General features: G+C 49.6%; 1 protein-coding gene across 1 annotated transcript in view; it reads right to left on the minus strand.

Annotated features, from left to right (window-relative positions):
* Positions 1-24,918, minus strand: part of HEATR3 (HEAT repeat containing 3) — a 30,267-nt gene extending 5,349 nt beyond the window's left edge. The window contains exons 1-14 of the mRNA XM_075325751.1: positions 24,781-24,918; positions 22,294-22,466; positions 21,951-22,038; positions 20,622-20,734; positions 18,626-18,735; positions 18,390-18,530; positions 14,547-14,821; positions 14,324-14,414; positions 5,955-6,109; positions 5,736-5,818; positions 5,155-5,291; positions 3,992-4,080; positions 3,194-3,337; positions 1,790-1,966 (exon numbers count right to left, since the gene is read on the minus strand). Of these exons, the coding sequence (XP_075181866.1) occupies positions 1,790-1,966; positions 3,194-3,337; positions 3,992-4,080; positions 5,155-5,291; positions 5,736-5,818; positions 5,955-6,109; positions 14,324-14,414; positions 14,547-14,821; positions 18,390-18,530; positions 18,626-18,735; positions 20,622-20,734; positions 21,951-22,038; positions 22,294-22,466; positions 24,781-24,909 (1,905 nt within the window). The 5' untranslated portion in view covers positions 24,910-24,918. The remainder of the gene's footprint in view (positions 1-1,789; positions 1,967-3,193; positions 3,338-3,991; positions 4,081-5,154; positions 5,292-5,735; positions 5,819-5,954; positions 6,110-14,323; positions 14,415-14,546; positions 14,822-18,389; positions 18,531-18,625; positions 18,736-20,621; positions 20,735-21,950; positions 22,039-22,293; positions 22,467-24,780) is intronic.
* Between the last annotated feature and the right edge of the window lie 251 nt (positions 24,919-25,169).

The following is a 25,169-nucleotide window of genomic DNA, read 5'->3' on the forward strand; positions in this document are numbered from 1 at the left end:
CTGATGTGTGGGTATGATACCTGAGGTCGGTGCGAGTTTGTAGACACCAAACATGTATAGGTTTACTTGTATCTAAGGGGTTAAAAAAAAAATCACAAGTTTGTCCAATAAAAGTGGCGCACGTTTTGCGCCATTTTCCGAAACACGTAGCGTTCTTATTTTTTGGGATCTATGGCTCAGTGACAGCTTATTTTTTGCGTCTCGAGCTGATGTTTCTAATGGTAGCATTTTTGCGCAGATGCTACGTTTTGATCGCCTGTTATTGCATTTTGCGTAAAACTTGCGGCGACCAAAAAACGTAATTTTGGCGTTTGGAATTTTTTTGCCACTACGCCGTTTACCAATCAGATTAATTGATTTTATATTTTGATAGATCGGGCATTTCTGAACGCGGCAATACCAAATATGTGTATATTTATTTTTTAACCCTTTAATTTTCAATGGGGGGAAAGGGGGGTGATTTGAACTTTTAGGTTTTTTTTTTTTTTTAATTTTTAAAAATTTTACTTTTTTTATTTTATTTTACTAGTCCCCCTAGGGGGCTATAGCGATCAGCAATCCGATTGCTGATCGCTATCTGCTGATCACAGCTATACCGCTGTAAACAGCAGAAATAGTCACTTTCTTTCTTCCTCTGCTCCGTGTCGAGGAAGAATGAAAGTGAAACTTCGTAGCACCAGGCGTCATCACATGACCCTGTGCTACGATGGCAACCACCGAACGTCACGTGATCACTCACGTGACGTCCGGAAGGGGCGGCGGTAAGTAAAAAAGATGGCCGCGCGCATATAGATCTCGCTGCCAGACTTTGGCAGCGAGATCTAAGGGGTTAATGTTCCGGGTGGAATGCGATTCCACTCAGAACATGTAGGCACACATGTCAGCTGTTGAAAACAACTTATATGTGTGCCGATCCACGCCGCCTGCCCGCGGCAGGGGGCGGGGCTTACCGGGACACGATCCATGACGGAAAGATCCGTCCATGGTCGTGAAGGGGTTAAACTAAAAGAATCCCCCTACTGCAGCTCCTGGGCTAATGAGGTTTGCTGGCCACGGGGACGGGCTGGATATCGTCCGTTATTCCCCCTCCTACGCTGTTCGTCGTCCCCCAGTGTTTATTTACATAGATGAGGCCGCTGCCCTCATGTTACTCAGTGCTCCTGAAGTCTCGCGCATGCCCAGTGGCACTATCGCGGGACTGAACACTGTTCAAATCGTGAGCGCTGGTGATGCCACTGTGCATGCACGAGATTATCGCTGGACAGCACTGTTTTCAAATTGCAAGCGCCGGTGATATTATTGCTCATGCGCGAGATTGTGGGCGGCTACTCAGATGACGCTGGTGATGACATTGTCATCACCAGCGTCATCCGAGTAGCCGCCCATAATCTCGCGCATGCGCAATGGCATCACCAGCGTTCTCGATTTGAACAGTGCTCAGTCCCACGATAGTGCCACTGGGCATGCGCGAGACTTCAGGAGCACTGCGTAACATGAGGGCGGCGGCCTCATCTATGTAAATGAACACTGGGGGACAGCGAACAGCAGCAGGAGGGGGAATAACGGACGATATCCAGCCAGCCCACGTGGCCAGCAAAGCTCATTAGCATACCAAAAGGTAATATTTTATTAAGTGTTTATTTAGGTCTGAAAGGGGGGGCCAGTAGCAAAACAAACCTTTCTAGAACGCAGCCCAGGAGCTGCAGAAGGGGATTCTTTTAGTTTAATAGCGAAAATTCTGGTGACAGGTTCCCTTTAAATCATATACACATTAGTCTGAGGCTCGTACCTTTGATTTGAAAGCTGGTTGGATTTTTTTAAGAGCTTGGAGTAACTTTATTTCCATCGCGGCTTTCTCAGATTCATCCCCATCCGCAAACACATCAAAGATTGCGTCTAGAGCTCCTCCAGATACTACCAGGGAAAAGTCATTGGTGGCCACTCCGAGGAGGAAGTTTCCAATGAGCTTTAAAATAGAAGAAAGAAAAAAAGAAAAAAAAAACAACATCAGGAGCTACATGTTGTCCTTGGTGGGATTTAAACCCAGAACCTGTTATGGAGGGGACGATTGGATATAAAATAATATGAAGCCAATCGTCTCCCGAAATCCGCCGGTAGATGACAAGGCCGCTACAGGACTGGAGAACGGATACAGCAACTAAAGAACACCCAAATGTGAACTAAGGGGATGTTTAGGGCACACTCCAACGTATAGCGTGTCCAACTTAGCTTCACAGGTATTGGTCACGTGTGATGGAATACGTCAGACCGAGAGGTAACCCAATTAGCGTCACTGGGAAACAGAATGGATAGACGCTGAACCAGTCATGTGCGTAGAGGATACGACAGACAAGTAGGATAGCCCAGTTAGAGTTATAGGCAACAGTGTGCCACTGGTACTGCAGACTAACGGTCACGTGCATAGAGGGCACGTCAGACCGCATGGGATACCCAGTTAGCGTCACTGGGTACCCGCGGACTAGGTAAGACAGGAGCTGGCCCTAACCGCGCTGTGTTAACAGTATATTGTGGCATCCAGCACCGAAACCCTGGCCCGGCCTGTCACAGTCCTATCCACATACATGCACCTGCCACTAACACTGCAGGAAAGATGGCGCTGGAACCCAAGCATACATGCAGCACAGTCTGCTCACTGAGCTGCAGCCATAGATAATGACGCTCACACTCCCGATGGGCGTGGCTACGAGCCTTTTATAGTCTCCTCCCTGCCTCAGGCCACATGGCTTGAGGCAATGGCGCCAGTTGCGTCCATCCCGCGGCTGCCACGTCACTGCTGACGTCACGCCGACCAATCAGCGACCGCCGCATCACCACTGACGTCACTAACGGCCAATCAACGGCCACCGCTGACATTACACACAGGCACGATAGCGGTAATCCCGCACTTAGTGCCTGGAGAGGCTGCGGGAACCCATGCATGCGCGGTAGCGCTAAATGAGCACTTAGGCTCAGAACGGTAGAAGACTCTAGCCACCTAATGCCTCTCAGCCCAACACCTCGAGCGATGGCCAGGTGGCGCTGTGGAGTCGACCGATCCCAATGTGGGAGTCAATGACGGGACTGGGCCAGTTCGGGACTCAGGAGGACCCCGAACCGTAACAGGACCAGAGCGATACACAACTACAGTGCTAACCACTGAGCCATTGTGCTGCCATCAAAAGTTTCAGCATACCTTTATTGTGTCAGCCGTGTTGTCGCGTTTCGCCAGCACACTGCCTGTGACCCCGATAATGCTGACTGCATTCACCCTGGTACTGGCATTGGTGCTCTGCACACAAGCTTCAGCAAAGCTCATCACCTGCTCTGGGGTCATACACTGCAAGAAGCAAATGATTCAGAAAGAAATTAGAAGAGAAAACATGAAAAAGGAGTTGCCATGATAAGTCATCAATATCTGATCAGTGTGGGTCCGACACCTGCAGCAACACAGATCTACTGTTATTAGCTCCACCGCTCCTGCCAAGGACTGCAGATCAGCTCCTATTCATACAAATAGCCGCTGATGTGCAATACTCAGCAGCAGCCATGCTTTACAGTTACGCTCCAAAAAACCTGCCTTCATTAAAGTCAATAGAGCCATGAGCTATAGGTGATTAATAGGAGCTGTGATTGGTTCCTGTATCCAATGAAGGACATTGTTAGTATAAGAAGCTTATGTGTGAGGTAATATGATATCAGTGGAGAGACAGACAGGGTCCGGGACAGAGACAGACAGGGAAAGCGATACAGAGAGAGACAGGTAAAAGACAAAACACACAGAGACAGGGCACACAGAGAGACAGGGCACACAGAGAGACAGTTACTATTCACAACGCCAAGTACTACAGCTAATGACCTATATAACCCATAAGTCAACAACATTAGATGCCAGCACAAGCCCTTTAATAACATTTTGGAAACATTTTTCATTTTGCCTAGGAGTCACCACACTGCTCCTTGTTCACCGGTTTGGTGGATGGCAGATGATTACCTGTGGTATTCCCTTAGTTGCCATGGTCTGCAGTAATGCCCGCACAGCACTGGACGCTGCCTCTAAAAATTCTTCCTGTTTTTGGCCATCTAATGAAAATACAAATAAATACATGAAGAATAAGCAAAAGAGGCAAACATGCAATGGAGTGTCACTCGAATGAGATTCAGCTGCAATACCCGACAGTCTGTGAACAGGAGTGGCGCTGTTTATTTGTTTTCCGTTCTCAAATAACCCAAGTCATAAGTCAGTCAATCCAACTGGGCTTTTTTCCCCCCATATCTGCCCACTTGTTAGCGGTGTTTAATCATGGTGAAGCCATGATCAGTAGACAATATAGCCAAGCTCCTTTTGACCTGTAGAGGGTACAGGAACGGCCGGCGCTGGGGTGGATCGGGCCCTGAGGCTGAGATGTAAAAAACCCACACCCCGCTACAATGGTCAGGACAAGGGCTAGGTAGTGGCCATTTAACCCCTTAGATGTAGTCCTCTAAAAGACTAAAAAGAAGGCAACTCCCCCCATCAATACTCCCATATGGCAACACGCTAATCGATTTCTACGGCAAATGACTGCCAGATGAAGACGCTCAGGTCTGCCACTTTTACGATCTTTTGGGCTCAGCCACCTCTTGCCCTACAGGGGTTGTGGACAGGCAACAACTGTTCGGTGACGGTCTGACCACTGGGAATTGAGCAGCTGTTTGGACCCTGCTCCATTCATTCCCTATGGGGCTGCCAAGAGTAGTGTGTGGTGCCCCAACAGGGAATGAATGTAGCTGCGGCTGAGCAATGACACTGCTGCTCCAGTCTAAAAGGGGATATAAGTACCTCTTTGTGACAACTGGTGCAGGTCTCAGCAGTCAGAGCTCCACTGATCAAGAAGTTATCACCTATCCCCCGGATCGGTGATGACTATTCACCAAACAACCCCTTCACATGGAGGGAGCATCAAAGATAAGAAACCATAGCTTCCCTCTTTGATGAAGAGCGCCACACCTGACTACAGTTTGTTTGGTATTGCAGCTCTCCACCATTCACTTCAATAGAGGTGAGCTGCAGTATCATGCACAGCTAGTAGACGGCGGTTTTAGACGAAGCCTACCAAATTTTGTGATCATTTAAGCTGTTGCACCTTTCCCAAAAATTAAACAATCTTAACAAACCTGTCTTAGTGAAGACTAATTCTGAAAGATGCTGTGCAAGCTCCTGGAGTGCGGACGCTCCTCCTAAACTCTCAGTATCTACCATAGACAAGATGTTGTGCAGGCAGGTCAGGGCTCTGTGCTGGACGGTGGACATCCTAAAATACAGAGAAACAGCTTCACTGCTCTGAGCTGAGACATATGGATCACAGCCATACACAGCACACACAGACACGAGGGATTCTATGTACACGCAGGACACAATGTGTGGCGCTATATGGACATATTAAGACAGCAGCTTATCACTTCGCTCCTCCTTTTCGTCTCCATAGACTTCAATAGGCAGCTTCAATCTGATTCCACATTCAGTCTTGTTTTGACCAGAATGACTGATGCATTCAGAAGGCAGGAAAAGTGGCTCATAAGTGGATAAGGATTTTTTTGATAATACACATTACAAAGTTTCTTACCTTCACCTGTAGTATCCATTAATGCAAAGATTGTCATAACGTCAGTGACCACTTTATAAAATATCAGTAGACTGTACTTTAATAGTTATAAATTGACAATTAATCCATCCAAATCGTAAAAGAAAAAATTACTTTGTAATTAGTGGTTTCCATGCGGCGTGGTGTCTACAGAGCTGTAAAGCGGCATCATCTGGAAAACGAGTTTTTTCTAGCACCTAATGAAGCAAAAGAAAAAAAATAAAAAAAAAATTATATATATATATATATTTATTTGCTATTTTTTTGTGCGCACACAATAACATTACCAGCATTTTAGTATGCTGAAGGCAATATGTACACTATTGACGGCACCTGTTTGGGGATGGCGTGGTTCAGGAGAGCGGAGTGGACTTCAGAAGACATGCACAGTGGTGACATAAGCTCGCCTCCGTCCGTTATTGATTTTTCTAGACCCAGTTCACTCTCGTCGCTACTGGAAAGTTCCTCCCATTCATCATCAGACGGCTCTGGAAAATACGTATATTGTCGTTTGCATAGTAGAGATGGGGTAAATCGATGTACCGGTCATGATCCATGGCTGTCAGGACAAGAGCCCCAAGAACTACCTCTTACCACGCGGCATCCCTGGCTCTTCTTTTAATTAGCCGGACAGTGTCAGGACGCTAATCCAAAAAGCCACAGATACCAGGATGCGGGTTTTAGGGCTCTTGCCTGATGGCCAAAAATTATGACCTGGCCACTGGATCCCATTACTGTCAAAGTTTACCAATAGGAAGCTTTTTATGTGAACCTAAAATGAGCGTTTTGGAAGAAGCCAATAAAAATGGTGATTAGGATGTAGGAAAGGAAGAGAAAAGACTCAAATGGATAAGAAGGGAATTTTGTTTACTTACCGTAAATTCCTTTTCTTCTAGCTCCAATTGGGAGACCCAGACAGTGGTGTATAGCTACTGCCTCTGGAGGCCGCACAAAGAACTACACTTAAAAGTGTAAGGCCCCTCCCCTTCTGGCTATACACCCTCCCGTAGGAGTACAGATTCCTCAGTTTTAGTACCAAAGCAAGAAGGAGGAAAGCCAATAACAGTTTCAAAAACAAATTCAATCCGATAACTAGATCGGAGAACTTAAGAAACAACGTGAACAACATGTGCACCCGAAAAAACGAAACCCTAAAAACAGATAGGGCGGGTGCTGGGTCTCCCAATTGGAGCTAGAAGAAAAGGAATTTACGGTAAGTAAACAAAATTCCCTTCTTCTTTTTCGCTCCTAATTGGGAGACCCAGACAGTGGGACGTCCAAAAGCAGTCCCTGGGTGGGTAAAAAGATACCACATGAACGGGCTGTCATACAGCCTCTTCCTACAGGTGGGCCACCGCCGCCTGAAGGACCTGTCTACCTAGGCTGGCGTCTGCCGAAGCGTAGGTATGCACTTGATAGTGTTTGGTAAACGTGTGCAGACTCGACCAGGTAGCCGCCTGGCACACTTGCTGAGCCGTAGCCTGATGCCTCAACGCCCAGGACGCACCAACGGCTCTGGTAGAATGGGCCTTCAGTCCAGATGGAATCTGAAGCCCAGCAGAACGGTATGTGTGAAGAATTGGTTCCTTGATCCACCGCGCCAGGGTGGATTTGGAAGCTTGCGATCCCTTATGCTGACCAGCGACTAGGACAAAGAGCGCATCCGAACGGCGTAGAGGCGCCGTGCGAGAAATGTAAATCCTGAGTGCTCTCACCAGGTCCAACAGATGTAAACCCTTTTCAAATTGGTGAACTGGATGCGGACACAAAGATGGCAAAGTGATATCCTGATTGAGATGAAAGGAAGAAACCACCTTGGGAGAAAACTCTGGAATTGGACGCAGTACCACCTTGTCTTGGTGAAATACCAGGAAGGGAGATTTGCAAGATAACGCCGCCAGCTCGGACACTCTTCGAAGAGACGTGACCGCTACAAGAAAAACTACCTTTTGTGAAAGCCGAGAAAGGGGAACCTCTTTCAAAGGCTCGAAAGGCGGCTTTTGAAGAGCAAGGAGAACCTTGTTCAGATCCCAGGGTTCCAATGGCCGTCTGTAAGGAGGAACGATATGACAAACTCCTTGGAGAAACGTGCGTACTTTAGAAAGCTGTGCCAAGCGCTTCTGAAAGAATACGGATAACGCGGAGACTTGACCCTTAAGCGAGCTAAGGGACAAACCTTTTTCCAACCCAGACTGCAGGAAGGAAAGAAAAATTGGCAATGCAAATGGCCAGGGAGAAAACCCTTGAGCCAAGCACCACGCTAAGAATATCTTCCACGTCCTGTGATAGATCTTAGCTGAGGATGGTTTTCTAGCCTGTCTCATTGTGGCAACAACTCCCTGAGATAAACCTGAGGCCGCTAGGATCCAGGACTCAATGGCCACACAGTCAGGTTCAGGGCCGCAGAATTCAGATGGAAAAACGGCCCTTGAGACAGCAGATCTGGACGGTCTGGTAGTGCCCACGGTTGGCCTACCGTGAGATGCCACAGATCCGGGTACCACGACCTTCTTGGCCAATTTGGAGCGACGAGTATGGCTCGCTGGCAGTCGGACTTGATTTTCCGGAGAACTCTGGGTAACAATGCTAGAGGTGGGAACACATAGGGGAGTCGGAATTGCGACCAATCCTGAACCAAGGCGTCTGCCGCCAGCGCTCGGTGATCGTGAGACCGTGCCATGAAAACTGGGACCTTGTTGTTGTGCCGTGACGCCATCAGATCGACGTCCGGCGACCCCCAGCGGCAACAGATCTGTTGAAACACGTCCGGGTGAAGGGACCATTCTCCTGCGTCCATGCCCTGGCGACTGAGAAAGTCTGCTTCCCAGTTTTCCACGCCTGGGATGTGAACTGCAGATATGGTGGACGCTCTGCTTTCCACCCACGTCAAAATCCGCTGGACTTCTTGAAAAGCTTGGCGACTGCGTGTTCCCCCTTGGTGGTTGATGTACGCCACCGCCGTGGAATTGTCCGACTGAATCCGAATCTGCTTGCCTTCCAGCCATTGTTGGAAGGCTCGCAGGGCAAGGTAGATTGCTCTGATTTCCAGAACATTGATCTGCAAGGTGGACTCTTCCTGAGTCCACGTCCCCTGAGCCCTGTGGTGGAGAAACACCGCTCCCCACCCTGATAGGCTCGCATCTGTCGTGACCACTGCCCAGGACGGGGGAAGGAACGACTTTCCCTGTGACAATGAGTTGGGGAGAAGCCACCAACGTAGAGAATCCTTGGCAGTCTGAGAGAGGGAGACAGTCCTGTCGAGGGACGTCGATTTCCCATCCCATTGGCGTAGAATGTCCCATTGTAGAGGGCGCAGATGAAACTGCGCGAACGGGACTGCCTCCATTGCTGCTACCATCTTTCCTAGGAAATGCATGAGGCGCCTCAGTGAGTGCGACTGGCTCTGAAGGAGAGATTGCACTCCGGTCCGTAGCGAGCACTGCTTGTCCAGTGGAAGCCTCACTATCGCTGATAGAGTATGAAACTCCATGCCAAGATAAGTCAGAGATTGGGTCGGGGTTAGATGAGACTTTGGAAAGTTGATAATCCACCCGAAAGTCTGGAGAGTGTCTAGCGCCACCTTCAGACTGTGTTGGCATGCTTCTTGAGAGGATGCCTTTATAAGCAGGTCGTCTAGGTACGGGATGACCGAGTGACCCTGCGAGTGCAGAACAGCTACTACTGCTGCCATGACTTTGGTGAAGACCCGGGGGGCTGTTGCCAGACCGAAGGGTAACGCTACGAACTGTAGGTGCTCGTCGTGTATGACGAAACGTAGGAAACGCTGATGCTCTGGTGCAATCGGCACGTGGAGATACGCATCTTTGATGTCTATTGATGCTAGAAAATCTCCCTGAGACATTGAGGCTATGACGGAGCGTAGGGATTCCATCCGGAACCTCCTGACTTTTACGTGTCTGTTGAGCAACTTCAGATCCAGGACGGGACGATACGATCCGTCCTTTTTTGGGACCACAAACAGATTGGAGTAAAAACCGTGACCCTGTTCCTGAAGAGGGACGGAGGTCACCACTCCTTCCGCCTTTAGAGCGGCCACCGCCTGCAACAGAGCATCGGCTCGGTCTGGTGGTGGAGAAGTTCTGAAGAAACGAGTTGGCGGACGAGAACCGAACTCTATCCTGTACCCGTGAGATAGAATATCTCTCACCCAACGGTCTTTGACATTTGCTAGCCAAATGTCGCCAAAGTGGGACAGCCTCCCACCGACCGCGGGTGTGGGCATCGGAGACCGCAAGTCAGGAGGACGTCGTTTTGGCAACGGTTCCTCCGGCTGGTCTTTTTGGGCGTGACTGAGACCTCCAAGAATTTGAACGTCTCTGGTCCTTTTGAGTCTTTTTTGACGAGGCGAATTGGGACCTGCCCTGTCCTCGAAAGGACCGATAACCAGACTGACCCCTCCTCTGTTGGGGCTTGTTTTGTCTGTGTTGCGGTAAGGAAGAGTCCTTACCCTTGGAGTGTTTGATGATTTCATCCAAACGCTCTCCAAACAATCGGTCACGAGAAAAAGGCAAATTGGTTAAGCACTTCTTGGAATGAGAATCTGCTTTCCAATGTCTCAACCACAGAGCCCTACGCAAAACAACTGAGTTGGCTGACGCCACTGCCGTGCGGCTTGTAGCGTCAAGAACAGCATTAATCGCGTACGACGCGAATGCCGCCATTTGCGAGGTCAATGGTGCTACCTGCGGGGCAAATGCACGTGTGACAGAGTCGACTCGCGCAAGCCCGGCCGTGATAGCTTGGAGTGCCCATACGGCCGCAAAAGAAGGCGCTAATGACGCTCCAATCGCTTCATAGATGGATTTCAGCCAGAGCTCCATCTGCCTGTCAGTGGCATCTTTAAGTGCCGCTCCATCTTCAACAGCAACCAAGGATCTGGCTGCAAGCCTGGAAATTGGAGGATCCACCTTTGGACACTGGGTCCAACCCTTGACCACTTCAGAGGGAAAAGGGTAGCGTGTATCTTTAAGTCGTTTAGGAAAACGCCTTTCAGGATAAGCGTGGGGTTTCTGGATTGCGTCTCTGAAGTCAGCGTGGTCCAGAAAAGTGCTTAATGTACGCTTAGGGTATCTGAAATGGATTCTCTCGTGCTGCGAAGCTGACTCCTCTACAGGAGGAGCTGGTGGGGAAATATTCAACATCTTATTGATGTTAAATATAAGATCATTAACTATTGCGTCACCATCTGGTGTATCTAGATTGAGAGCGGTCCCAGGATCAGAATCCTGATCAGTTAAGTCCGCCTCATCACCCATAGATTCATCCCGCTGGGATCCAGACCATTGAGATGAATGTGAAGGCCCGTCATAACGAGCCCGCTTAGGCTGCCCGGGGCCATCGTCCGAGTCAGAGTCTTCACCCTGAGGTGTAGATGCCCGTCCCGGAGCTAGGAGCTGAGGGGGACCAGGGGGCAATACATGCACAGTGTCCGTGGTCTGAAGTACAGGCCTAGCTCGCAATGTGTCAAGAATTTGTGACATAGTGAGAGACATTCTGTCAGCAAAAGCTGCAAACTCAGTTCCTGTCACCTGGACAGCATTCACAGGTGGTACACCCTGGGACACGTCCAGCAGAGGTCCCGACTGTGCAAGCGCCGCAGGGGCCGAGCACTGCACACAATGGGGGTCCGTGGAGCCTGCCGGTAGAAAAGTCCCACATGCGGTGCAGGAAGCATACAATGTCTGTGCCTTGGCACCCTTGCGTTTTACGGGCGACATGCTGCTGGCTCTCTGCATGTGAGAGAGTCTATAGCCAAAGGGCGACCAGCGCTATGTAATACCAAGTATTTGTAGCAACAAAATACTAAGAATACTACGAGCACAAGAGGGGGTGAGCCCTGAGGGCTGCTTACCGCCCGCTGAACAGCGGGTAAGAGGCTGCTGAATGCCTTGTCTGGGTCTCCCCGGCTCCCCTCTGCAGCTCAGCGTGTCTGCAAGAATGGCTGCCGGCTACTGTGGAGAGGGGCGGTCCGTGGGAGTTCCCAAACAAAAGTGCGGGAACAGTGTCCCCTCTGTGCTGACTGTGAGGGCTGGAGTATGTAAAAACGACTCCAGCCCTCAGCGCTGATGCCGTGGCCAGCGTCCCGCCCCTCTCCTGACTGGCAGGTCTGTGGGCGGGAACGAACGCAAGCAGGCCGCAAAAGCCGGGGACTCGAGTTATCAGCGCGGCCGCCGTAAAAGCGCGGGCCGCGCTGAAGTCCCCGGCGCACCGCAAGTGCCAGCCGCGCCGCTGTTCGAGCGGCCGGCGCGACCGAGTTCTGGACGTGGGCAGCGTCCCGCCCCTCTCCTGACTGGCAGGTGTGGGGGCGGGAACGAAAGGAAGCAGGCCGCAAAAGCCGGGGACTGTAGTTATCAGCGCGGCCGCCGTAAAAGCGCAGGCCGCGCTGAAGTCCCCGGCGCACTACAAGTGCCAGCCGCGCCGCAGTCCCAGCGGCCGGCGCGTCCTATTCCCATAAATGTGCCTGCTTCAGCAAAGCTGAATGAGGCCATGGCACAGGCGCCGCAGCGCTGATGTCCCCCGGCGCACTACAACACCCAGCATGCTGCGGTGTGAGCGCCAGATACACGGGGACACAGAGTACCTTGAGGATGCAGGGCCATGTCCCTGATGTACTCCGCTCCATCCAGCATCTTCTCCAGGGGCTGTAGATGGAGCACGGTCTCTGTGCCTGGAGACCGGTAAATCCCACTTCACCCAGAGCCCTGTAAAAAGGGATGGGGAAGGAATCAGCATGTGGGCTCCTGCCGCCGTACCCGCAATGGGTACCTCAACCTTACAAACACCTCCGACATAAGTGGGGTGAGAAGGGAGCATGCTGGGGACACTATATGTGTCCTCTTTTCTTCCATCCGACATAGTCAGCAGCTGCTGCTGACTAAAAACAATGGAGCTATGCGTGCGTGTCTGACCTCCTTGCGCACAAAGCTAAAACTGAGGAATCTGTACTCCTACGGGAGGGTGTATAGCCAGAAGGGGAGGGGCCTTACACTTTTAAGTGTAGTTCTTTGTGCGGCCTCCAGAGGCAGTAGCTATACACCACTGTCTGGGTCTCCCAATTAGGAGCGAAAAAGAAAACTGATTTTTCTGATCAGATAAATTGCTACGTTTTTTATAAATTTGCTTGCACTATCGATTTATGCCCTTTGTGGAAATGTTTGTGACAACTTAAAAGAGTTATCCGGAACTCAATATTTAGATCCCTATGGGGCTAAAGGCCGCTTTACAGGCTACGACATCGCTAAAGCGAGGTCGTTGGGGTCACGGATTTTGTGACGCACATCCGGCCGCGTTAGCGATGTCGTTGTGTGACACCTATTAGCAATTTTGAATCGTTGCAAAAACGTTCAAAATTGCTAATCGGTGAGATTCCCCCTAATCTCAATTATCGTTGCTGCTGCAGTAACGATGTAGTTAGGCGTTCCTGCGGCAGCACACATCGCTGTGTGACACCACAGGAACCTCACCTTACCTGCGTCCCGCCAGCAATGAGGAAGGAAGGAGGTGGGATGTTCATCCCGCTCATCTCCGCCCCTCCGCTTTGATTGGGCGGCCGCTTAGTGACGTCACGGTGATGCCGAACGAACCGCCCCCTTAGAAAGGAGGCGGTTTGCCGGTCACAGAAACGTCGCTAGGCAGGTATGTATGTGCGACGGGTCTGCGTGATTTTGTGCGCCACGGGCACCGATTTGCCCGTGTCGCGCAAACGATGGGGATGGGTACGCACAATAGCGATATCGGTACCGATATCGCAGCATGTAAAGTGGCCTTAAGAACTTATCGGCAGGTCATTACCAACTACCTGCCTGTCCTGCGAATATCATTTCTGGCTCAGATGAGTCACAGACCACAACGGCCAACGATTCTGAATTATCGGCGGTTGAGAATTGGCACCACTGTTTTGTTCATCACTTATGGTATGCTGGGATTAAAGGGAACTTGTCAGTATATTTGGGGCCTATAAGCTGTGGCCACCACCAGTGGGCTCTTACATACAGTATGTTAGAATCCTGTATATAAGAGCCCAGGCCGCTGTGTAGAACGTAAAAAACCCTTTATAATACTTACCTAAGCGGTTGCGGTGGAGTTGGGTCATATGGGTGCCTCTGTTCTCCGGTGCCTCCTCTTTCGGCCATCTTTGTCCTCCTTCTTCAGCCTGTGTGCATGATGCGTCCTATGTCATACACACTCGCCGGTCCTGTGCAGGCGCACTACAATACTTTTATCTGCCCTGCTCAGAGCAGATCAAAGTGCGCCTGTGCAGGACCTCAATGCCGGCGAGTGTGGTTGACTTAGGACGCGTCATGAACTGTGGCTTCAGAAGAAGGACAAAGATGGCTGAATGAGAAGGCACCAGAGTACGGAGACGCCCATATGACCCAACTCCACCGCAGCGACCGTTTAGGTAAGGATTATAAAGGGTTTTTTACATTCTACACAGTGGCCTGGGCTCTTATATACAACATGTTAGAATGCAGTATATAAGAGCCCACTGGTGGTGGCCGCAGCTTATAGTCACCAAATCTGCTGACAGGTTCCCTTTAAGCCAGGCTCATCTATCCCTCACAGTCCCATAAACAATGGTGTTGCCCATGATGGATTGAAGCTCCAGTCAGGGCTCCATCCTCAGGATCAGTGGGGTCTCGCTGGATTCTGAAGTAAGCGCTTGTATATATTTTACTGACCATCACTGCAGCACATGTTCACGATCATCTCTAGCGCAGATTTCTGGGCCACCAGAAGGAAAGAAGCTTGTCTCAGTTCTTCATGTGATACCTTACAAATAAAACAATGTTTCAGAAACCCCCTTAGCACCCTGATAAAATACCAAAACAAAACCTAAATGAATAAGCCAGATATTTATCATGGACAGGGCAGACTCCCGCACCCAGAAACAGTTCAACTTACTGGGATTAAGTCTGAGAAATTATCCCGATTCTGCTCTCTAGCAGCGCCGTCTCCCATTCCTTCATCCTCATTCGGGGAGGCTTCTTCCAGACTTGATACGACCTCTTCTACATCAGACTCCGCAGTCTTCAGGCGAGCGGCTTCTGCTTCTTTCATCTGTATAATAAACTGTGCTGCGTCCTGAGATAGGACTTCTGATAGGATCCTTAATATTGCATTGATGGAGTCAGCCTGAATGGAAGGAGGTATCCGGTCTTTGATATTCCATACAGTACCTAGAATATAGAATAGATGATAAACGCCTGATCACTGGGGGTCTTGTGTCCACCCTCATCTCAATTCACGTTGATGGGATTAAAGATGATAGACAGCGCTCAACATGGTCACCTCCATCAGTCCCATGGGCAATAAATGGAGCAGGACATATGTTTGAGCCATTAATTTTGATTCTGCTGATCTAGCATAGACTCAAAATAATCAGAACCCTCCCCCTTTAATTACGAAGGAGTCACACAATATACATCTTATGATGGGTAAAACCAGTGAGCTGTCTCAAGACCTTTGCAACCTTATCGTTTCAAATCATACCAATGACATTCTTTACAGAATAATTTCTAAACTACTGAAGGCTCCAGTGAGCCCTGTTGGGACCATAATTTGGAAGTGGAAAGAACAATTTAACCATAAACTGGCCATGACCAGGTTCTCCCTGCAAGATTTCAGAGGAGCGATTCTTTAGAAGAGTTGGCGAAGAACCACCTGTGGAGAGCTACAGAGAGACCTGGAATTAGCAAAGAAAGCATTAAGTAATGCACTCATCCTCCATGGCCCGTATGCACACTCACCATGCAGGACTGCACTGCTGAACAAATGATCAAACGTGTTTAATTTCAGCTCAACATAATTTACACAAGCCTGTGAAATATTGGGGAAATATAGTCTGGTCAGATGAGAACAAAATTTAACTCTTTGGATGCCATAATACACACCATATTTGGATGCCAAAAGGCAAAAAAATCACCCAAAAAAAAAAAAAACCTCACAGGGAAGTTTGGAGGTGGGAACATCATAGTGTGATGCCATTTTTCAGCATACTGGGAAACTTCCTATTAAAAAAAACAAAAAAAAAAACAACAAAAGTACAGAGACATTCGTGATAAAAATCTGCTGCAATCTACCAGGACGATGCAGATGAAATGAGGGTGAACATTTCAGCAAGAAAATGATCTCAAACACACAGCCAAGGAAAGTCAAGTGGTTTCAGAGAAAGAAAATAAATCTGCTAGAATGGCCAAGTCGATCACCGGACCTAAATCCAATAGAAATTTTATGGAAGGAGCTAAAGCTCAGAGTTCATAGAAGAAGCTCAAGGGATCTGCAGGATGTGAAAAGTGTTTGTGTGGAAGAATGGCACAAAAATCGCACCTGAGCAATACATGTGACTAGTTTCTCCATACAGGAGGCATCTTGAACCTTCATCACCAACAGAGGCTTTTGCACAAAGTATTAAATGCATATCAGTAACGTGTTAATTACTTTTTCCCTGTGTCATTACTGATTATTACACAACTTAGACATCTATGGATTGATTTCTTTGCCTATGGGGATTGGATGGGTTGTTACTGTCATCAGATGTGAAATTCATGTCAACAGCACGTTTAAAATTATATTTACTTAGAAAGAAGGGAATTTTGTTTACTTACCGTAAATTCCTTTTCTTCTAGCTCCTATTGGGAGACCCAGACAATTGGGTGTATAGCTTCTGCCTCCGGAGGCCACACAAAGTATTACACTTAAAAATGTAAACCCCTCCCCTCTGCCTATACACCCCCCCGTGCATCACGGGCTCCTCAGTTTTGGTGCAAAAGCAGGAAGGAGGAAACTTATAAATTGGTCTAAGGTAAATTCAATCCGAAGGATGTTCGGAGAACTGAAACCATGAACCAAAAGAACAATTCAACATGAACAACATGTGTACACAAAAAAACAACAGCCCGAAGGGAACAGGGGCGGGTGCTGGGTCTCCCAATTGGAGCTAGAAGAAAAGGAATTTACGGTAAGTAAACAAAATTCCCTTCTTTGTCGCTCCATTGGGAGACCCAGACAATTGGGACGTCCAAAAGCAGTCCCTGGGTGGGTAAAAGAATACCTCGGTAAAAAGAGCCGTAAAACGGCCCCTTCCTACAGGTGGGCAACCGCCGCCTGAAGGACTCGCCTACCTAGGCTGGCATCTGCCGAAGCATAGGTATGCACCTGATAGTGTTTCGTGAAAGTGTGCAGGCTCGACCAGGTAGCCGCCTGACACACCTGCTGAGCCGTAGCCTGGTGCCGCAAAGCCCAGGACGCACCCACGGCTCTGGTAGAATGGGCCTTCAGCCCTGAAGGAACCGGAAGCCCAGAAGAACGGTAGGCTTCTCGAATTGGCTCCTTGATCCACCAAGCCAAGGTTGACTTAGAAGCCTGCGACCCTTTACGCTGGCCAGCGACAAGGACAAAGAGCGCATCCGAGCGGCGCAGGGTCGTCGTACGAGAAATGTAGAGTCTGAGTGCTCTCACCAGATCCAACAAGTGCAAATCCTTTTCACATTGGTGAACTGGATGCGGACAAAAAGAAGGTAAGGAGATATCCTGATTGAGATGAAAAGGGGATACCACCTTCGGGAGAAATTCCGGAACCGGACGCAGAACCACCTTGTCCTGGTGAAACACCAGGAAGGGGGCTTTGCATGACAGCGCTGCCAGCTCAGACACTCTGCGAAGTGATGTGACTGCCACTAGGAAGATGACAAGCTGAGATAGCTTGGAGTGCCCATACGGCAGCGAATGCCGGAGCAAAGGACGCCTCAGAAAGTGCGGGAATCTGGTGCCCCACGGTGCTCAGTGAGGGGGAAGGAGGATACAAAGTATGCTCCAGCCCTCAGCGCTGACGTCCAATGCAGCGTCCCGCCCTTACCCCTGACTGGCAGGCCCGGGGGCGGGAGTATGCGGTACTAGGCCGCAAAAGCCGGGGAGTAAAGTTATAAGCGCGGCCGGCAAACAAGCGCGGTCAGCGCGGTAGTCCCGGCGCACCAACACACCCAGCAGCTGCTGCAGCGTTCATAACACAGGCGCTCTGTGCGCCGTCCCCGAGGGGACACAGAGTACCTCAGAGTAGCAGGGCCCTGTCCCTGATGATACCCGGCTCCTGTCCAGCAGATTCCCCCAGGGGCTGTGGAGGTAGCACGGTCCCAGTGCCTGGTGACCGGTTAGGATCCCACTTCACCCAGAGCCCCTAAGGGATGGGGAAGGAAAACAGCATGTGGCTCCTGCCTATGTACCCGCAATGGGTACCTCAACCTTAACCGCACCGCCGACCAGAGTGGGGTGAGAAGGGAGCATGCCGGGGGCCCTGTTATGGGCCCTCTTTTCTTCCATCCGATATAGTCAGCAGCTGCTGCTGACTAAATTGTGGAGCTTGCGTGCATGTGTGCCTCCTTCGCACAAAGCATAAAAACTGAGGAGCCCGTGATGCACGGGGGGGTGTATAGGCAGAGGGGAGGGGTTTACACTTTTAAGTGTAATACTTTGTGTGGCCTCCGGAGGCAGAAGCTATACAACCAATTGTCTGGGTCTCCCAATGGAGCGACAAAGAAAATGATGACGTGTTTGAAACTTAGATCACTGCTGTACGTGTCAAAACCAAAATGGATAGCAAAAAAACTATTCATTATGGTACACGATTTCTTGTAATGAAAGCTGATGGCAGGAGTCCACAGCCCTATAGATATACGTTTGGACAAATCAAATAAATATAATGGCTAATAAAAAAAAAAAAAATGTACAAAGTCCTCCCCCTTTTCTAACCTGCAACTAAAGTCTGCAGAAGCCTCATCTCCATGGTTGTGGCAGGAGTCAGCAGCACATTCTCCAACGTTTGAAGAGCGGAGGCATCAAAAGAGGCCAGGAGTTCTGGATTATCTTCTGTGACCGTCTGCAGACAGTAAGCTGTGGACGATTCAGATCCAAAAGACACAAATTAGTGTGTATGTGTATTTTATATATATAGGTATACATAGACATGACCAGAGAATTGGCCCTACCTGCCGACACCGACAACTCCAAGTTACTTGGAAACTTGCTTAAACAGCGAATAACAATCTCCACGCAGTTTTCTTTGTTAAAAATGGTCAGGGCCTTACTGTTGCTTTCACTATGAAAAGAAGATGGTGAAAAGATCACGTGATTATCGATGCCAGGACGGCTGTCGTGCGCTCTGCTCTTGTGCACCCGCTAAGTGTAATGCGCACAGCTTTTACAGGTCTACACAACTCAATATTGATGATGTAACACCAAGAACGAGAAGTTAAGGAAATTGAAGGATGGATAGATGTTACCGATCTGCAAATAGTGAAAAAAACGGAAACAAAATTCTCAAAACATCTAGAGTTATTCAGCCTGGTGTATGTGTCATGTGGAGGAATCCAGGCATATACAGTGAAGTTATTAAAGGAGTTGTCCAACATAAACTCCAACAAAAATGGTAAGCTAATCTGTGCTGTATTCTCATATAAAACACTCAGACATTTTTTTTGTTTTCCAACTTTTGTTCCTCTTGAATTTGTTTACATGCAGCTCAACCCAACATGACATCTTCCTGTGCCAAACCTTACAGTCACAGCTGGCACCGCCCGACCTCACTGTCCAGCTCCGCCCCCTGCACCCTCATTGGCTGTCAGTATTCTGCCCCAGCACTGACCATTACTATATTATATGTGCGGTGGATGTGAGGGGATTGTGCTGTCACGGATGAGATATCACTGCTCTGTATTTCCAATCATTGGTAGTACAGAGCAGTGATCCTCACACCCACTGCACATATAATGTAGTAATGTGCCCATCCCTGTCCCCATACTATAGTAATGTCCCCTTTCCTTGGGCTCCTCTTCTTATAGTAACATCCCCTTGGGCTCCTCTTCTTGCAGAAATGCTCTCTCTTGTAGAATTACCCCCTATTCTGCCAGTCTTCACACACACAAAAAAAAACAACATTTTTCTCCCCTCTCCTCATTCCCTCGGTGCCCTGTGTCCTCTGCCTCTTGCGGCTGCAGCCCCCCTCCTTGCTCATCGCTGCCTGTGCAGGGGGCCATGCAGCCATCCGTTTATATCAGAAGATCACAAGTGATAAGCTGCTGCCCTCTGATTGGCCGTTAGCTGATCATAGCTGTATACAGAGCTCGGCTCTGCAGAGCGCCCGAGGATCTGTCATCTGATATACAGCACTAACTGCACAGCCCCCTGCAGAGGTCACTGACAGCGCTTTATATCAGATGCAGATTCCAGGGCACTCTGCAGAGCCAAACACTGTATACAGCTTTTGTAATGATCTGCTGCTGCCCTCTGATTGGCCGGTGGCTGATCATAGCGGTATACAGAGCTCGGCTCTGCAGAGCGCCTGGGAATCTGTTATCTGACAGCGCTTTATATCAGATGCAGATTTAAGGGAACTCTGCAGAGCCGAACTCTGTATACAGCTACTGAAATGATCCGCTGCTGGCCTCTGATTGGCCGGCGGCTGATCATTGCAGTAGCTGTATACAGCGCTCCCATCTGCAGAGTCATCTGATATACAGTGCTGACTGCACGGGCACCTGCACAGGCAGCGTTCAGGAAGGGGGCCACTGGCCTGCACACTGCAAGTAGCATGGGGCTACATGCAGCGAGACCCCTCCACTATGGAATGTGGGGAGGGGGGGGTGTGACTCCGGCGCCATGTACCTGCCCAGCAGGGCGGCTACATTATGTCTACGGGCATCACAGCCGAAAAGGCAGCATAAGCGCATGCAAAGTTGTCGTGACATAACAGGAAACTGCAAAATCCCGGCAGGAGCGGTCACATGTCAGCCCCCGACTCACAGCGGTCAACAGGGCAGGTAGGTAGTCACTATCTACTTGCCTGCCCCAATGTAGCCCCATAGTGTAATAAATGAAAATAACCAAAATGAGCCAGATAACCCCTTTAATGGTTGTCAGAAGAATGTTCTGCTGCACGGACGCTCATCTCCATTGTGCTAGCATTGAATATACAGATCCACTCACCAAACGTTCCACAGAATATTCACAGCCTGGTTTGCAATATCTTCCACTTGGTTTTTGGTCAGGTCTTTACTGTTTGTTCCCAGCTCCAAGTTTGCATCTAAACCAGTGGCACACTGCACCAGAACATCAGAGAGAAAGCATCAGTCAGTCACTTTTCAATGAGGGAGTCATCAATTCTTTACATTAGGGATGGACATTTCAATGGAAAAGGTGCAAAAATACAGGACTATGCCAATAGTTTCATGTGTGTTTTTGATCAGTGGGGTCACAAATAGAACATATGAGAGAAATTGATATCTAAATGAGTAACTCTGGGGATAAACTGCTACAGGAGATTAGAGACAGGACCTGACCTATCACTGCCATCATCTGTCCTCCAAATGAGGACGTGCTGATATCACTAAAGGCAGCAAATATACTGGGGAAAAGCGGGATTTGGGAGCACTTATATGCACTCATGTTTTTTTTAAGCAAGACAAATACCCAAAGTGATTTGCAAAGAGTCATGGCTTAAAAGGTTTTCAAAAGTTAGGCTAGTTTCACACCTGCGTTGGACGGGATCCGTAGCATTGCGTTGTGTGACGCATGCAACGGATGCGTTGCATATAGTGGCACAACGCAATGCTACGGATTGTACAAAATATCGCAATCCGCCTGGTGATCAGCTGATCACTCAGAGTAGCCGGCCGCTGGGTAATCGCCGACAATGTGTGCGGGGGCCGGGGGGCGGTGTGCGAAGTAGGTGGAGCCGAGCGGGGCCATGGTGAGGACGTCAGTGCCGCGGGGACTGCATCGCTGGGGAATAGGTGTGTGTGTGTGTGTGTGTGTGTGTGTGTGTGTGTGTGTGTGTGTGTGTGTGTGTGTGTGTGTGTGTGTGTGTATACATACGGAGTGCGGGAGGGGGCGGAGCCGAGCGGCGAAGTGTCGGGCTCCCGGCACACGTAACCAGGGTTCCTTGGTTACCCGATGTGTACCCTGGTTACGGGTGGAGGGAGCCAGAGAGAGCATGCGCAGTGGAATCCAGAGGATTCCGCTGCTCAAAAAAACGTTACATGCTGCGTTCCTTCCGCCCGACGCAGCGTCAAAATAACGACGCTGCGTCGTCCAGCAGATGCAACGCAGACACTTACGTTACAGTGCGTTGTCCATACAAGTCTATGGAAAATAGCGCAGTGCGTTAGCGGACTGCGCTATTCTCCATAGTGACGGACTCCGCTGAACGCAAGTGTGAAACTAGCCTTAGTTCTTCGCTACAGGATTATCCAGAAGTCAGTGGTGACTTGTCACACAATGTGATAATAAAGCAGACTGTATCACTAATAGCCCTACCTCTTTTAGCAGGGCCACTAGGGGGGTCATGATGTCTCGGGTCACCATGTCATCACAGACTTCAAAACCTCCGCAGGTGCTCAGGTTCCTAAAAGCAGACAATATTAATACTGTGAAGAGATCAGATCTATGCTTAGATCTTACAGTGTTGGCTCCAGTCCTGAGCTCAGTTAGGACCGTGGTCATTTATACACACTTATTCACTCATGTCATATATTTTCTACCTGGGATCTTGCAAGCTCATGGGGGAGCAGGGTGGACAAAGGCCTCTATGTGCCAGGCTTTACAATGAAGGGCCAGAAAGTCTTCCACTACCAATAGCAATATACATAGCATTACTTACCGCAAAGCACCTGCCGCCGTCTCACGCACAGACATGCACTTATCAAGTAAGAGTGGGCCGAGGCAGCGAACGGCATCTCTCTGGAGGAACGCCGGGATGACTCGCTTCTGCTGGACAACCTTGGAGATGCTGGCACAAGCAAACTCTCGCACTTCAGGACTCGGGCTCTGCAACTGAAAGGGAACATCCAGGAGATTTACAGGGTCCAATCCTCAGGAGCCCCTGGGCAGATCAGCCACCAGGGGGGAAAAACTGCCGGTACAAGTAATATGGGTTCTTTGGTGTTTACCTGCACACTGTCCACTTAGTAGAGCAGCGACGAAGCAAATGCCACAATGTCAGCACTGAATTGTGGCATTTGCTCGGTCGCTGCTCAATACAAGTCTATGAGAGCCAGAATGAGGCTCTCAGAGTTGTATCAAGTTGTGACTTCCGGCGCTCCATGAAACACTGGAGCTGCCGGCAGGCCACAAATCAGAAGAGACCAACTGAAGCGGTGGAGATAGTGGGTGAAGCCGCCGGAGGGTGAGTATAAGGGAGAGGACCGGGGACTTTGATTTAAAGCACCACTCCAGTAGTGCAATAAATAAAATATTAATGACCTAACAATAGGTCATTAATATTCAAATCTAAGAAGACCCCCTTCAAATCAGACCAGCAGGGCATCAGATAATGCCTCCAACATATGTCCTGCCAGTAGCGGCTCTACACTCGCAGAGTCGGATTGGATCCCTTTAAAGCCCCACTCCAGCGGGTTTTTAATTATTGCACCACTGGAGTGGTGCTTTAAATCAAAGTCCTCGGCCCCCTCCCTTATACTCACCCTCCGGCGGCTTCACCCACTATCTCCACGGCTCCAGTTGGTCTCCTCCGATTTGTGGCCTGCCGGCAGCTCCAGTGTTTCATGGAGCACCGGAAGTCACAACTTGATACAACTCTATGAGAGCCTCATTCTGGCTTTCATAGACTTGTATTGAGCACTTGTGACGTTACTTCTGACATCCGGCCAAATCAGACGTTACAGTCACAAGACGGCGCCATGGAACCGGAGCGGCATTAGTAAAAGGTGAAGATGCCGGACGGTGAGTATATGACAGAGGGCTTACATTTAAAGCACCGTTCCAGCGGTAAAATAAAAAAACAAACCTCTGCAGTGGTGCTTTAGCAGTCAGACCACTGACTATTGCATTAGTAGACTGCAACATCCCAACATCCGATCTTACAAACAAAATTTGCATAACCTGAAGATTATTTCCCCCAACACCCCAAAAAAAAAAAAAAATGGAAACACAAAAGTAACTGCTGGTGGTTTGATCTTTGAGACATTCAGAAAAAAACAGAAATTGTTTAGAGCCCTGAGAATGTGGGTTGTGTAACCCCGTCCTGAATATAGGGAGTGTGCACTCCATGCATTGCTTATGAGACTGCGCAGTACAGCGCTGCTTCAGCGAGTCCCACAGAGAATGAGTGCGCACACACACACAATGTCTGACCCCGGCGGCCTGTGGTTCGGGCAGCACCGCTGCAGTGTTTTTTCATTGATCCCATGAGATATGAAGCAGAAATAGACGTCTGTGCAACCTGGCAGACTCCAGATCTTCACCAGCCCACGGTCTGCCACAACACCATCTGGCCCCCCCAAGGTGTGTTGTGTGGGGGGAGGTGGCCGTGGGGTCAGAGGGGATCGTTGTGGAGCAGCGAGGGAGGGGGCTGGCAGGGTCACAGGAGATGCTGAGGTTAGAAGAGGGAGGGGGAACGTTTGGGTCAGAAGAAATCATTGGGTCAGCAGGGTCAAAGGGGGTGCTGCGGTCAGAGGGGGAACACTGGGGTCAGAGGGGATCGTTGTGGAGCAGCAAAGGACAGGGCCGGCAGGGGTTACAGGAGGTGCTGAGGTAAGAGGAGAGAGGGGGAACGCTTGAGTCAGAGGGGATCATTGGGTAGCAGCAGGGGAGGAGGCGCTGAGGTCAGAGGGGGCACGGCCACAGGGGGTGGTGTGGTCAGAGGGGGGGGGGGAAATGCTGAGGAAAGAGGGGATCATTAGGGGGCAGCAAGGGAGGGGGTGGCGGGGTCACAGCGGCTGTTGAGGTAGGAGGGGGAACACTGAGGTGAGAGGGGATCGCTGGGGGGCAGCGGGATCAGAGAAGACGGTGGGGGTCAGGTGGGATGTCTTCCCTTATTTCCACCCTCCTAAGCGCTGCTGTCCTTCCTGGACTGTCCATTATAGAGGAGCAGCTGTCTCTGCCCCCGCAGTATCACACTCTCCCAGGTTACACTGACAGCTCCGCCCACTTGTGTTTTTTTTCCTTAAAACTTTATATGTATGTAACAATTCAGACACGCATGTTCCGTGTATAACTCAATATACAGTACTGGCGAGTATGGGGCCCGCACCACGTGATTACACGGCTGTCTGGGTGCGGGCGGTGCAGCCGGGCTCCTGCACATGGACGATGTCTGCTGTCACCAGTCACCGCTGCAGCCGCTCACCTTGTGCAGCAGGTCCTCGGCATGGAAGCTGTCCGCGCTGTCCTCCTCTCCGGCCGCCGCCGGTGCTTTCACTGCCGCCGTAGGAGTAAAACCTACCGGCTTGAACCTGCGAGCCCGGCTCTTCCCCATGATGGTTCACCAAGGGGTTAATTCAATCAACTTTATTGATAAAGTTTCGCAGATACGAACAGGCTAGTTTTTTGTTTCCTTCAACAAACTTTATTAACAGCGCACACAGCACGAGTGTACACTGCCAGATTCCTGCCGCCTCCTTCATTTGCTTTTTCTCTCATCTTTATTTAACCCCTTGTGGACTTTTTGTAATGAGGGAAATAAGTGATTTACTATTGTTTATTACATTGACTTATTTTTCTCCATGTAATGCCATC

The sequence above is a fragment of the Anomaloglossus baeobatrachus genome, chromosome 10, assembly GCF_048569485.1.
Source record: "Anomaloglossus baeobatrachus isolate aAnoBae1 chromosome 10, aAnoBae1.hap1, whole genome shotgun sequence".
NCBI lineage: Eukaryota > Metazoa > Chordata > Amphibia > Anura > Aromobatidae > Anomaloglossus > Anomaloglossus baeobatrachus.